The 12,375-nt window shown below is 65.9% G+C and overlaps 3 protein-coding genes across 3 annotated transcripts in view; 2 read left to right on the top strand and 1 right to left on the bottom strand.

Moving 5' to 3' along the window:
- The window catches only part of EMIHUDRAFT_224793 (hypothetical protein), a gene marked incomplete at both ends in the record, with an annotated part of 2,381 nt that extends 1,960 nt beyond the window's left edge, over positions 1-421 (top strand). The window contains one exon of the mRNA XM_005790743.1: positions 366-421. Within this exon, the coding sequence (XP_005790800.1) occupies positions 366-421 (56 nt within the window). The remainder of the gene's footprint in view (positions 1-365) is intronic.
- A 10,230-nt stretch (positions 422-10,651) lies between these two features.
- Positions 10,652-11,828, top strand: EMIHUDRAFT_440177 (hypothetical protein; the record flags this gene model as incomplete). The annotated part of the gene is made up of 4 exons (XM_005790742.1): positions 10,652-11,206; positions 11,273-11,364; positions 11,433-11,513; positions 11,709-11,828. A coding segment is annotated over one exon (269 nt), but the record flags the coding sequence as incomplete, so codon positions are not given.
- A 374-nt stretch (positions 11,829-12,202) lies between these two features.
- Positions 12,203-12,375, bottom strand: part of EMIHUDRAFT_361823 (hypothetical protein) — a gene marked incomplete at its 3' end in the record, with an annotated part of 805 nt that continues 632 nt past the window's right edge. Inside the window, exon 3 of the mRNA XM_005790741.1 lies at positions 12,203-12,299. Coding sequence (XP_005790798.1) covers positions 12,255-12,299 — 45 coding nt within the window. The remainder of the gene's footprint in view (positions 12,300-12,375) is intronic.

Below are 12,375 nucleotides of genomic sequence, written 5' to 3'. Positions count from 1 at the left end.
GCGCAGCCTTGACCTGAGTTCTCGTCTAGAGATAGGCAGTCCTAGTCCCTAACAACACATCTTCCACAGATAGCGACCTCTCATTCGCTCGTCCGCGCCCGTCACTGCTAGTCGGGGCACTCCCGGCGTACGGCCCGGTCCCGGTCGTCACTCCGGTTGCTCGTGTTCACACCGTCAGAACTCAGCTCCGCTAAGGATCCAGCGTCTGAGACTTGGGCATCTTACACAACTTTTGTAGTAGAGCACAATGGCACCCTTGCATCAAGTGCATCACTTCATTACTAGACCGTACTAGAGGTCCCCGTTTTCGGCCGCCGCGGCCGGAGAGCACCCCCGTCGCCCCCGGGGGCCCGTCGACACCCCAGGGGCGAAGTGGGTCGCGTCCCTCGATTTTGTTCAACCCAGCATCCACACCCTTTAGAGTAGGAAGCTAGGCAGAGGCCGCATCGCGTCAGCTGTATACGTTTTACCCAAAACCGAAACCAATCGCAATCCACGGATCTCCAAACCAAAAAGGGATGAAATCCCTTATGGATATAATCGCCAAATTATGTATGTAAAAAGGAGAGCGCAAAGATTTCGTCAGGGACGGGGAACTGGAAACGAATCGGAAACGAATCGGAACCCGGAAACGCATATAAGCAAGAACGTCGAATATACAACTGTAGGAACGAGATGGACGTCCGATCGGAACGCAATCGCAGTTCGCGAGGGTCGGGAAACTGGAAGAGGCCCGCATGTCGGAGCGGGCGCGGCACACGGGAGACGGGGTGGCGCGGCGAAAGGCGCACCAGGAGCGGCAGCGCGACGAGCGCGAGCAGCGGGAGGAGGCCGACAGGGCGGCGGGGATCGCCCTGCCGCCCGAAGAGGGCGGCGTCGAGTTGGTGAGCGCATGGACACCCTTTAGCGCCTTTAGGGCCTCCGCGAGACTGCGTCTGCGAAGAGAGATAGGAGGAGGCGGACGCCCAAGGGTGGGCGACGGCTAGCGCATCACACCCCTCCCTTCATGGCGAAGCGCTGCAGCGGCGACGGCGTCCGGCTGTGCGGCACTCCGGGCTGCACGCTGCCCGACTTCCACGCCGGGCCCTGCTCCAACGCGGCCTCGCTCGGACGCCGCCGCGAGCACAACATCAAGCTGCCGTACAATGAAAAGGCGGCGCAGCAGCTGCTGCGGGGCGAGGCGGCGGCCATCAAGGCATCGAAGCGGGAGCAACGCGAGCGCAAGAAGCAGCAGCGGCCCGTCGCCGCTGAGCGGCCAGTCTCGCCGCCGCCGCCGCAGCAGCGCTTGCCGAGCGGCCTCGCGCGCTTCTACCACCCGCTCGAGTGGGGCGTGCCGCTGCGCGAGGGGCCGGTGGAGGCGGACCCCGTGCCGCCGTCGTGGCGGCACGAGGCGGGCGCGTGGCAGCTCGAGCAGGCGGCTGACCGCATCCGCAGCCGCCGCGGCGTCGGTGAGGCGGAGGCTGCCTTTATGGATCTGTGGAACGGGGCGGTGCAGCGGTCGGAGCGCAGCCGGCTGGTGAGCGACCGGTGCCTGCCCGCCCTCTGCCGCGCCTTCGCGGTCCAGCACGCCGCCGAGCTCCGCGGCCTCGCCGCCCCCTTTCGCTCCCACCTCGAGGTCCTCAGGCAGCACAACCTGCTGCACCCGGAGGATGTGCGTGACTGCCTCGTGCTCTCCTCGCCCGACGCCGCCGCCGCCTCTCCGTGCGCCCGCTGCTCGCGCCCGCGGCACGAGCGGCACTGCCCCCTCCACGGAGTCCGGCGCGGGGCTGCTTGCTGGCCGACGGCAAACGGGGCCGGCGGGACGTCGACGGTGAGCGCTGCGGACGTGCTCACCATCGTGGGCAAGGAGTGTGAGGTGTGCGGCAGTCCGCGCGACGCCGAGAGGATGCTTCTCTGCGACGGCTGCAACAAGGGCTTCCACCTCGGCTGCCTCTCGCCGCCGCTCGCCGCCATCCCGGAGAGCGATTGGTATTGCGCAGCCTGCTCGCCCCCCGCCGCGGCGGCTGCGCCCAGCGAGGCCGACGGGCGAGGCAAGAAGCGGAGGGTCGGGTGACTGACCCACCCTCTGACGGCGTCACGGCGCGCTCTCACTTGACGTACGTATGGATGGCCACATCGCATTTGTGTGCGTCCCGGCAGATATCTCACTCTCCCCTTTACGTCTGTACTGAGCCTTTAGAGAGAGCCACGTGTACGTGTAAGCAATCGCCTCTTGTGTAACGACAGAGTCACAAGAGAAGTCAGATCTCAGAAGAGACCGCGGGGCGTGCGTACGTCCTGGACCTCCTGGTGTGGTCCACGCCCGAAATAGAGCAGAGCCGGAGAGCGAGCGCGGCCGCCCTCCGGCTCCGCGAGGACCTCCGCACCCCCACTATGTCAAAACTACAGGGGTAGGCAATGAAACGGAGCTTTGCGCCCTTTCCCACCCGCCGGGGGGGCACCCAGGCCGGCCACCTGATCGGTAGTGGTGGACGGGAGGCGCGAACAGCGCCATCTTGGGGTCTACACGCCGACCAGTGCTCCCGTCAGTGACCAGGAAGAGGGGCTGCGTGGCCTTCTCAGCCGCCGGCCGCGCGTCCGTGTGGTCTACAGTTAACGAACCACGAGCCCTGCTTCCGTTTTAACACAAATTGGGTGGCGAACTCGGCGCCCATAGCTCTGGCTCGAGTTTTAGCGATTATGTCGCGAAACGCATTAGCCGCTACATCGAAATTGCCGAGGTAGCCGAAATCACAGCTTCCGCTGTAGCGGCTAATGCGTTCTCCGAGGTCATGATCGTGGGCGGAAAACGAACCGGCACCCCGGCGGGGCACCTTACGGGCTGTGTTAAAACGAGAGCTAAGGTCCCGATTTCACAGTGGGCCGCAGGAAAAGACACGCGATGAACCCGCACCCATCGAGCTAGCTTCGAGGCGCCTTCAAAGCAGGTCGCAATGGCGCCGAAGAAGAAGCCTGCACACGGCCGCAAGGCCAAGGGCGTCATGCAAGGCGCTCATCGTCCTCCAAAGGAGGTCTCTGGTGCAGCCGGCTCGCGCGGTCCGTCTGAGCCCTCGTCACGATCGGAAGCACCACAATACGAGGCTGTCGGCGGCGAGTGGGTGGTGTGCCAAAAGCAGGCGCGCAGTCAGCGAGCTGAAGCCGCCCAAAAGGCCTCTCGCGCGTCTACCGTCCAAAAGGCGCGGCAGCCCGCCGCAGCCGCCGCCTCCAAGGCTGGGCAGACCGCCTCCGCTTGCGTTCGCCAACCCGGCTACGGCAAAGGTCGGTCACCCGCGACCGCCACAGGCGCCAGGACGGCGCAGCGGCCTCGCCTTGAGGACTCGCAGCTGACTAGCGCCGCTGGCGTCGCGACGGGTAGCCTCAGCGTGCAGCTGGCGGAGGCTGCGGCCGCAGACGCACTCGAGGCCCTCGAGACCGGTGTGCAGACTAGGCAATCTGCGTTGGCGAGGTCGCAGCTGCTGCGAGCGCAGCGGGCGGAGATTGAGACTGCGCTCGCCAATCTGCGCGAGCTCTGGCAGGAGAAGGAGCGCGACATGCTGCGCCTGCTCTCCAACCCGCAGGCTGCGTGGGGCACAGATGCCGTCTGGCAGCTGTCCATGGCCGAGTTTGCCTTGGAGACCATGGACGAGAACGCCGTCGCACTCAAGCCTCGCCGGCTAGGAATGTGCTTTCGCGCGCTTGCCGAGCAGGCGCGGCACCCCGACGAGATCCCGCGCCTCCGCGGGCTGTACGAGCTGCACGCCCTCCACGCGGTGCTGCAGCGCAGCCCCAGCCTCCAGCGCGAGCTGCGGGTCCAGCTCGAGCGCTTTAAGCGACAATACTGCTCGTTGCTGCGCGGCGCCGGACGCTTTCGCACGCTCGAGGTCCTGCCCGGCGAGACGATCCTCGAGCTTATGCGGCGCACTCACGTGGCCATGCTCTCGTGGCGGCCTCCCGGCAGACCCGGCGCGGCGGCGTCGACCCTGGCGCTGCCCGCGAGCCGAGCGGGGGGTATCTACCTCCCAGAATGGCGAGAGGAGACGAACGTGCTCTACCATTCGGCGGCGGGTAAGACCCTCTCGCTGCGTGGCGCGCAGGGCGTCGCCACGGCCTGCTCGAAGCGGTACCTGAAGTCGCTCCCGGAGGCGGAGCGGCCGCAGCACGAGAGCCACGAGACGGTCCGCTTGCACGACATGCAGTTCTGGTTCGTGCAGCGCCAGAGAGCTGTGGAGAACTCCTTCTCGAAGCGGCGAAACGTGCTGCAGTGGGACGAGGTGACGATCAACAAGGTGGCCTGGGTCGTCGTCACGCTGTCGTGCGAGAGGCTGCCGGCGCTGCGTGAGCGCGAGGTGATCGCCACCTTTAAGCTCCGGCCAGACGCCGATGGCCACAAGAAGACGGGCGTGAACGTCGGCGCGAGCAACGTGCGCGCGGTCAACGAGCTCGGCCTGCCGATCGATCGGATCGACTTCTGCGTCTCCGACGGCACCGCCTCCAATGCCAGCTTGACCATTGCGTCGGAGCGGCACAAGGGCGGCGCCTTTGCGCACATCTGGACCTCGATGCGTGCGGCAAAGCACGTGCTGTGCTTCTTTATCCTCTGCTTGTCCCACGTGATCAACAACGAGGTGAAGAATGTCTGCGAGGCGGCTGGTGCCTGCCGCCGCGAGCACCTGCTCGCGCACTCGGGCTCCACCAAAAGCGGACGGCATCGCATCCCGGAGGCGCGCCACGCCCGACGTAAGAGGCGCTCACACACCCCTCCAACGCTTCCCCACGCTCCCTCTGACGCAGCTGCTGGCCGACGTCGTGCTCGCCGTCAAGGAGTCGAAGGGCTGCAAAAACTATGTCCGCGTCTCGGAGGGGCTGGCGCGTCTCGGCGACATGCCGGGAGGCGTGGACACCCGGTGGCTCTACTGGGTGTACACGTGCATGTGGCTGGCGCCCACGACGCGGCGCCTCGAGCTGATCGTGTGCTGTCTCTTGCACGAGTGGCTCTGCGCGCAGGGCGACGAGGGGCTCTTTGCCGACGCCGAGCAGACCGACGAGTTCGGTGAGAAGCTGGCGCTGACTGGCGCCACGCTGCTCGAGAAGGTGAGCTCGATCAAGGACGCCGCGCGGCGCGAGCTGCTGCTTGAGCTCCTCGACCCGGAGATACGCGTGTGGCTCTCGTTCCTGGCCATCTACGGCGAGCGGTCGGCCGACCGCTTCCTCAAGTTTACCGAGAACGACGGGCCGGGCGTGGCGTTCAAGGCACCCCGCGTGCTTCGCCTGCGGCTCGCCTACCTCGACGCGCTCGCCAGCGACAACGACGAGACGCGCGACCTCGAAGGCGGCCGTCCATGGAAGGGCGACTTTGCGCCGCTGCGAGCAATGGTCGCCAAGAACACGGCGGCGTTCTCGCGCCTGGATGTGCGGGCCATCGTGCGCAAGGCCGCACGCGCTGCTTCTACCTACTTCCGACAGCACACGGCAGCGTGGCGGACGAACCCCGCGCTCGTGGCGCTGGGAACTATGGACGAGGAGGGAGAGCATGCTGTTCTCTCGGCGCAGGAGCTGCTGGCGCTCGCGAAGCAGGGCCGGGGAGGCTTAATCCAGAGCATGCTGCCGCACCTCCCCGACTCGGCCGATGCCACCGAGCTCAGCGCTGCGATCACCAACGCCACCGAGGGGGTCGGCCTCTGGTTTCAGGACGACGCCCTCGGCGTCTTTAAGCTGCTGGCAAGCTGTAAGCGGCCGACGCAGCTGCGCGACGTGGCGGGCGGTAGCGACGTCTACGATTCCATCTGGAGCGTCGGCGTCTTTGTGCCGATCAGCAACTTCTTCTCGGAGACGGTCGTCAAGACGCTCTCTCGCGATTTGCACGGGACGCAGCGCCGGTCGGAGATGTGCGCGACAAGGCTCACGGCACCGCGGCACCGCGGGCACGTATACCCGACAACGGCAGCCGATTGGAGCGCCGCGTCGGCCGCTCTCGGACACAACGTGTCCAAGCGAGTCACCGAGAAGGAGGGCCTCGCCGCGCAGTTGCAGGATCTCCGGCTCGACAGCATGGAGCTCTCGGCGTTCGTGGACGAGCCGCAGGAGGAGGAGGAGGAGGGCGGGGCGGAGGAGGAGGGGGAGGAGGGCTCGGGCGAGGCCGGAGGCTCGACCGACGCGGCCGACGGCGGGACGGCGAGCTCGGCGGAGGGCGAGGGTCGCCAGCCGGGCTGGCCGTTGGAGAAGGGCGTGAGCACAGCGGCGATCCGGAGGTCGCTGCAGGTGGGGAACGTCGTGGAGGTCCTCTGGGCCGTCCGGCAGGATGGAGACCCAGAGGTGTACCTCGCTCGCGTCGAGGCGGTCATGAGAATCAAGATAAAGATTCGCTGGCTGCACGAGGATACCGAGGAGGAGAACGTGTACGTGGAGTGCCCGTTCTTCACCAAGGTGGAGACATGGTCGATGAAACAGCTGTGGAACCCTGTCTCTGATGTGAGCCAGATTGGCTCGGCAGAGGCGCCTCGCTGGCGCCGCAGCGCGATAGCCGAGGACGCCGAGGCGGCTAGAGCCGCTGCCAACCGCGCCGAGGGTGGGGGGGTGTCGTGGGACACGATCATATCAGACATGGAAGCCCGCAGGAAGGGAGAAGAGACGGGAGGGGAGGACGAGGTCGAGGACGAGGCGCTGTTTGCCGGCAGACCCGGCTCCGACGACGAGGAGGTGGAGGTCGAGCTGGTGGAGCCAGAGCTACAGGGACCGCCCCACTTGCGCGTCGGCGAGGCTGGCTACATCTCATCTTACCACCGGCAGTGGTTCAGCGACTCGAACCTCGCCAACGCACACTACGTAGACGAGCGTCGAGACGGCGAGAGTGGCGCCGGCTCGCCGCTGCGGTACAACTACCCCCGCGACGTAGCCTCGGCATGCAGCATCTTCCGTCAAAGAGGAGGGCAGCGGGTGCTGCAACTCTGCGACTGCGTGATGTTGCAGCAGGTCTGCGACGGCGCCCATTGGCACAACGTCGCGCTCATCGGGCCTCAGCGGCTCGCCGTGCACTGGGAGCCGTTCGGCACCAGCATTTTCAGCCGCACGCATCCTCTAGCGCGCGTTCGGGACGCCTTCGATGCGGCGCCAAAGGACACGGGCTGGCAGCTAGTCAGCGTGACGCTCAACTTGCAGAGCGACGGCTACCAGTGCGGGCCGTGGGCGCATTGGTTCCGCCGCCGCCTCTTCGCCTACTGCGCGGACGACGAGCTGATGAGCAAGCAGTCCTTTGCCGAGTACCTCTCGACCAGCCCGGGCATCAGCCCGCTCGGAGCGCTCAGGACCAGGAGGGAGCGAGAGGCCGCCGGCGCAGCAAACACGGCCTTCATGCACGAGGAGCGCGTGCGGCTGCGCTGGCTCCTCCGGGCAGCGGCGCGAGAGGACGCGCTTCCCTACGAGCATCCGCTGCAGGACGCCTTCCGCCGAGCAGGGGCTGCGGCGGCAGCGCGCGCGGACGCGGTCGTGCTCGACGAGGGCTTGGAAGGCGATGAAAAGTACTTCGACCTCTGTGACGACTCGTGACGGCCTGCACAGGTCGCCCTGGTCGCCGTCGCCGTCTCGCCGCCTCATCCGCCAACACGGCCGTCGCCGCCAGGGCCGCCACTGCCATCGCCATCGCCGTCGCTGCTTCGCCCACCACTACCAGGGCCGTTGCTCTACCGCTCCCCAAGCGTATTGCCGGTGCTGTCACGGGCTGCCACTCCTAGTACCTTGCTGCTCGGTCGCGTTCAGTCTAGGTCGACACGCTACCCTGCCGTTCGGGCGCCGCTCACCGCTTCGCAGCGAGCCCAGGCTCTGTAAACATCTCCGTCGCGAGCTGCGCACGCCCCGCGGGTCCGTGTGACTGTAGCTGTATCTCCCAAACATCTCTCACAGCTCAAAGCGATCTCCCCTAATCTCCACGGCTCGAGATTGCACGAGATAAAACGGCGCTTTCGAGGTGGTTCGCCGGAATCTGGATAGGGGAGCGCGTAGAACGCGCGCTGCTGATGTGCACAGAGCCCGGGATGGCCAGCATCCGCCCTCGTGGTCGCGAACAGCGCCGGTCGGCGCGTGCGGCTCTGGCAGCCGCCCGGCCGCGTCGGAGCTGCAGAGAGCGGCACGCGGCCCGGTGCCGTTCGGGCGCCGCTCACCGCTTCGCAGCGAGCCCGGGCTCTGTAAACATCTCCGTCGCGAGCTGCGCACGCCCCGCGGGTCCGTGTGACTGTAGCTGTATCTCCCAAACATCTCCCGCAGCTCAAAGCGATCTCGGCCTAATCTCCACGGCTCGAGATTGCACGAGATAAAAACGGCGCTTTCGAGGTGGTTCGCCAAGATCTGGATAGGGGAGCGCGTAGAACGCGCGCTGCTGATGTGCACAGAGCCCGGGATGGCCAGCATCCGCCCTCGTGGTCGCGAACGGCGCCGGTCGACGCGTGCGGCTCTGCGTCAACCAGTACGGAGCCCGAAATGCGTCCAAAAGTAAAAAAATCAGCTTTCCGCGCCTCTTCACTGCTCACCGCCGCGCAGGCGTGTTCCGGGGGCCCAGTGGAGCATTTCATCTAGTGGCGGCACCAGCTCTAGAGAAATTTATAATTTCTCAGTGGGGTTTTGACATAGTGGACCGGGCTACATCAGATGGGCCGCCGCATGGGGATCTGACAGAAGTCAGGAACAGGTAGGTCTCGAGAGCGAGGTGTGTTGCAGGTCTCGCACGTAAAGCGCACACACACAAGTCGGTCGGGGGAAGTGGTTGGTCACGCACGCACGTCGATCACACGTCGATCACAGCACACTGCTCACGTGGGGAGCGCTAGCCACGCCCGCGCCCCCGCGCCAGCGCTAGTCGATAGGCTGCCGGCCTTGCGGCACTGGGCCCGGCTTGCGGCGAGCGAGCTCTTCCGAGCCCAGCACCACCCTTCGCCACCCGTCAATGTCGGAGTCGGCACGACCGGCGGAGCTGGGGGTACCCGGAGAGTCGGTTTCGCGAGGCATGTCCTCGTGGTGTCCGCGTGGTTCGCGGCGGGTCCCCTTGGGAGGCGAACGTGGAACCCGGAACCGGACGCGGGGCTCGCGCCCCCCCCTGGGCGCGCCAGAAAGGGGCGCAAGCACGCTCGTCTCCCCCGCGATCCCCCAGGCGGCGTTCTGCCGCTTTTGCAGCATGCCGTTGACTGGACTCTCTGTGAGCGTGCTCAAGCGGAGGCGAGCCTCAGAGAATCTGTGCTCGACTCCCTCGGCGAAGCGCGTTGACCAGCGAGCCGGGATGCCGGCGGAGCCATCACTCGCTGCGCTCTGGAGCGACTGATCACTGTCCCCCCGCTCAAGGCTCGCTGGCAAGGGCTGAGGCCCCGCGGCAGGGGAGGGGATCGTGGGCCTTGCGCGGAGAAGCTTGATGATCGCGGCGGTGAGGTAGAGCCAGTGCGCGGCCAGCATCGCCCAGGCTATCAGCGCGAGGTGCCATCCAATGCAGTCGTGGAGCTGCAGGTTCCAGAGCACCTCCCACTCCCAGACAACCTCGACGACGAGAACGGCTGCCGTGCAGAGCAATGCGTCAACGTACTTGAGGAGGACGGTCCAGTGCTGGACGACGAGGGGGAGCGTGCAGGTGAGCATGTTGCGGTCGAGGAGCTCCCGCCCTGTCACGAGGCTGACTACCAGGAGCGAGGTCGCCGAGTGGTGGATGAGCGTGCCAATAAAGTTGCACGCGTGCTCGAGACGCGCGAGCCAGGGATCGTTGCGCTTGCGTGCCAGCTTGTAGAAGGCGATCGTCTCGGGACTGCCGCACTTCCACAGGCCGAGAACGAGAAACAGCAGACCCCAGTAGCTCCGGCTCGCGATCGCAATGTTTAGGAACAGGGGGAAGGCGAGCTGCGCGCCCTGCCAGAACTGCTTGAGCCGCTTGACCGACAGGACCTCGACGAGTATGTGGCCCACGATCAGCTCACTGCCAAGACCGATGATGAGTACGCTCACCCACGTGCAGTACGTCAGCAGCCACGCAAAGGCCTCGTCGCTGATGTATTCCAGCGGAGGCATGACGGCGCCCTCGTGCGAGGCCCGCCACTCATAGAAAAAGGGGCGAATCGGGGTCTGCCGGAACGAGTTGGGGTAGCTGCAGGTCGACGGGCTCGGTGGAGAAGTCTCATCGGGCTGGGCTCTGGCTAAGATGGGCAGCCACGCGGCGAGAAGCGCACGCCGCATTGTGCAGGCCCCGTGTGTGCTGCTCCGCTGACCTTGTTTCGTGCTCTGCTTCATTTTATAATCGTTGAGGGACCAACGGACGCACGATGGGCGCGAGTTTCTTTTGGTCGGCGCGCCGTGGTTTCTTAGATTTTTGAGAGAGATTTTTAGCAATACCAAACAAATCTAACACTCACACGTCATTTGGGGCCTGGAGCCCTGTTCACGCGCGCGCGAGACGTGCAGACAGGGTTGCCAGGTGAGAGCGAATGGCGCGGTTCACGCCTTGTTTGTGTTTGATTGTGTGTTTGATTTTTGCGGAAATCGCTTGGTAGAGTTTCTTAATGGTAAGGTTTCTCAATGCCCGCAACAGACTCTACAACAAATCTCTGAAATGTACGTTCTCTCTCGAAATGTACGACTTTTAGCTTACTGGGAGAAAAAAAGTGAGGTGGAAAAATTCTTTTGCACTGCATACCCGGTAGGCCCTGGCCATGCCGCGCGACGAGTTCCACTCGTTACGCAGGCTCGCCCTTCTTTTTCTGCTGCCGCTGCGACTGCTACTCGGGATGCTGCTCCTCTCCCGCGCCTGTCTTCCGACGCTCGCGCACCCAGCCGCCGCTCGGAACGATCGGCACGCCGACCAACTTTTGGCTCCTCCGGCAGCGTGGCGTGGTCGCGGTGGATGAGGACCGTCTCGTGATAGAGTATCTGAGCAGCCTGCGGGCGGGCGACGCCTCCGCCGCCGCTGGTCGAGTTTGAGGCGCCGGACACCGAGCGCACCCGTGTGCGGCCCGGCGGCGTGCGGGCGGCTGGGAGGCGGGACAAGGAGATTTCTGCTCCCGAGTGCGAGAGGCCCCGGAGCGGGAAGCTGTGGAGCCGGCTTGAGGGTGAAGCGGGTGAAGGAAGCGGACGCCGCGTGCGGCGTCGGCGCACGGGTGTGGGACGCCGGCGTCGGCCTCAGCACATCGCTGCAACGACACTCGGACAGCTGTGCTCGAGCTCGGTAGCGGCGTCGGGGTGGGAGGCATCAGCGCCGCGCTTGCCGGCGCGCGGCCCCGCCTGCCGAGATCTCCCGAGACCGTCACGAGATCTCCCGATCACGCGAGATTAGGCGCGGCGCACGTCACTCTCTCCGACCTCTGCGGCGATGAGGAGCGCTCCTCAAGTCTGGGCCGTGCCTCGCCGCCAACGCGCGCCGGAACGGCGTGTCCGAGAGTGCGGCGCTGTGAGAGGAGTGCTAGTCAGTACTCGTACAGCTTCGCCTTCCTCAGGCCGCTGTCAGGCGTGCCCGCGAGGATGGCGTCGCTAGACTGGGACGAATGCCTGTCGGCAGACTTTGAGCCCGCGCGGAGGTGCCACCGAGATGCCAGCCGAGATACAGCCGAGATACAGCCGCGATACCTGACGCGCGGAATGCCCCTACCCCTACCCCTACCCCTACCCCTACCCCTACCCCTACCCCTAGCCCTAGCCCTACCCCTGGCCCTGGCCCTAGCCCTGACCCCTGGCCCCGTGGCCCTCCCCTACCCTTGTCCTGATCGGCTCAGACCTCGCCTAGCCGGGGAGCTGCTCTGGGGAGCTGCTTGCCGGCCCTCTGGGCAACTGTAACTGTCGCAAAGCACGTCGCGCCCGGCGGCGTCGCGCTCCTCATGTGCGTGTGCGGCGGCCGGAGATGGACTTCGAGGTGGTGCCCGCGGCGCTCGAGAGAGCTACGGCGGGGTGGCATGGCCCTTGAGGAGTGCGGCGTGATCCAGGGTGATGTCTGAGATGCGAGGCGAGCCGCTACAGCCCCTACACGCAACACGGCTATGCTCGGGTGCACGGCCACGGGTGCGGGGTGGCGGAGGGGGGCGGGGGCGGGGCGGAGGACGTGGTGCTGGTCAGAGGTCGCTATCCTTTCTTGTTTTCATTAGAGAGCTCTTCAGAGCATGAAGAGGCTGCTGATGCTAACTGGCCGGGTGGACTCTGTCCACAAGCGAAAGCACGCTCTGTGTGCATTGCAATCGGAATCGCCCTCACCAGCGCGAGCGCGCTCCACCGTCAGCCGCCCAACACCCTCCCCCGACGCAATGACTCTTGACGGGCACGCCCTCTTAAACTCGGGGCCTCCCCGCAGGCGGGGGATCGCCGATTGCCCCCTGCGCAGCCCTGTGGTGGGGCGGTCGGGGGCGCTCCAGTGGTTAAGGTGTAGTTGGGCCAACGGGAGCAGGCCGG

This window comes from Emiliania huxleyi (genome assembly GCF_000372725.1).
Source record: "Emiliania huxleyi CCMP1516 chromosome Unknown EMIHUscaffold_119, whole genome shotgun sequence".
NCBI lineage: Eukaryota > Haptophyta > Isochrysidales > Noelaerhabdaceae > Emiliania > Emiliania huxleyi.
The sequence above is the reverse complement of the archived record's forward strand: the minus strand, read 5'-3'. Positions and strand labels throughout refer to the sequence as shown.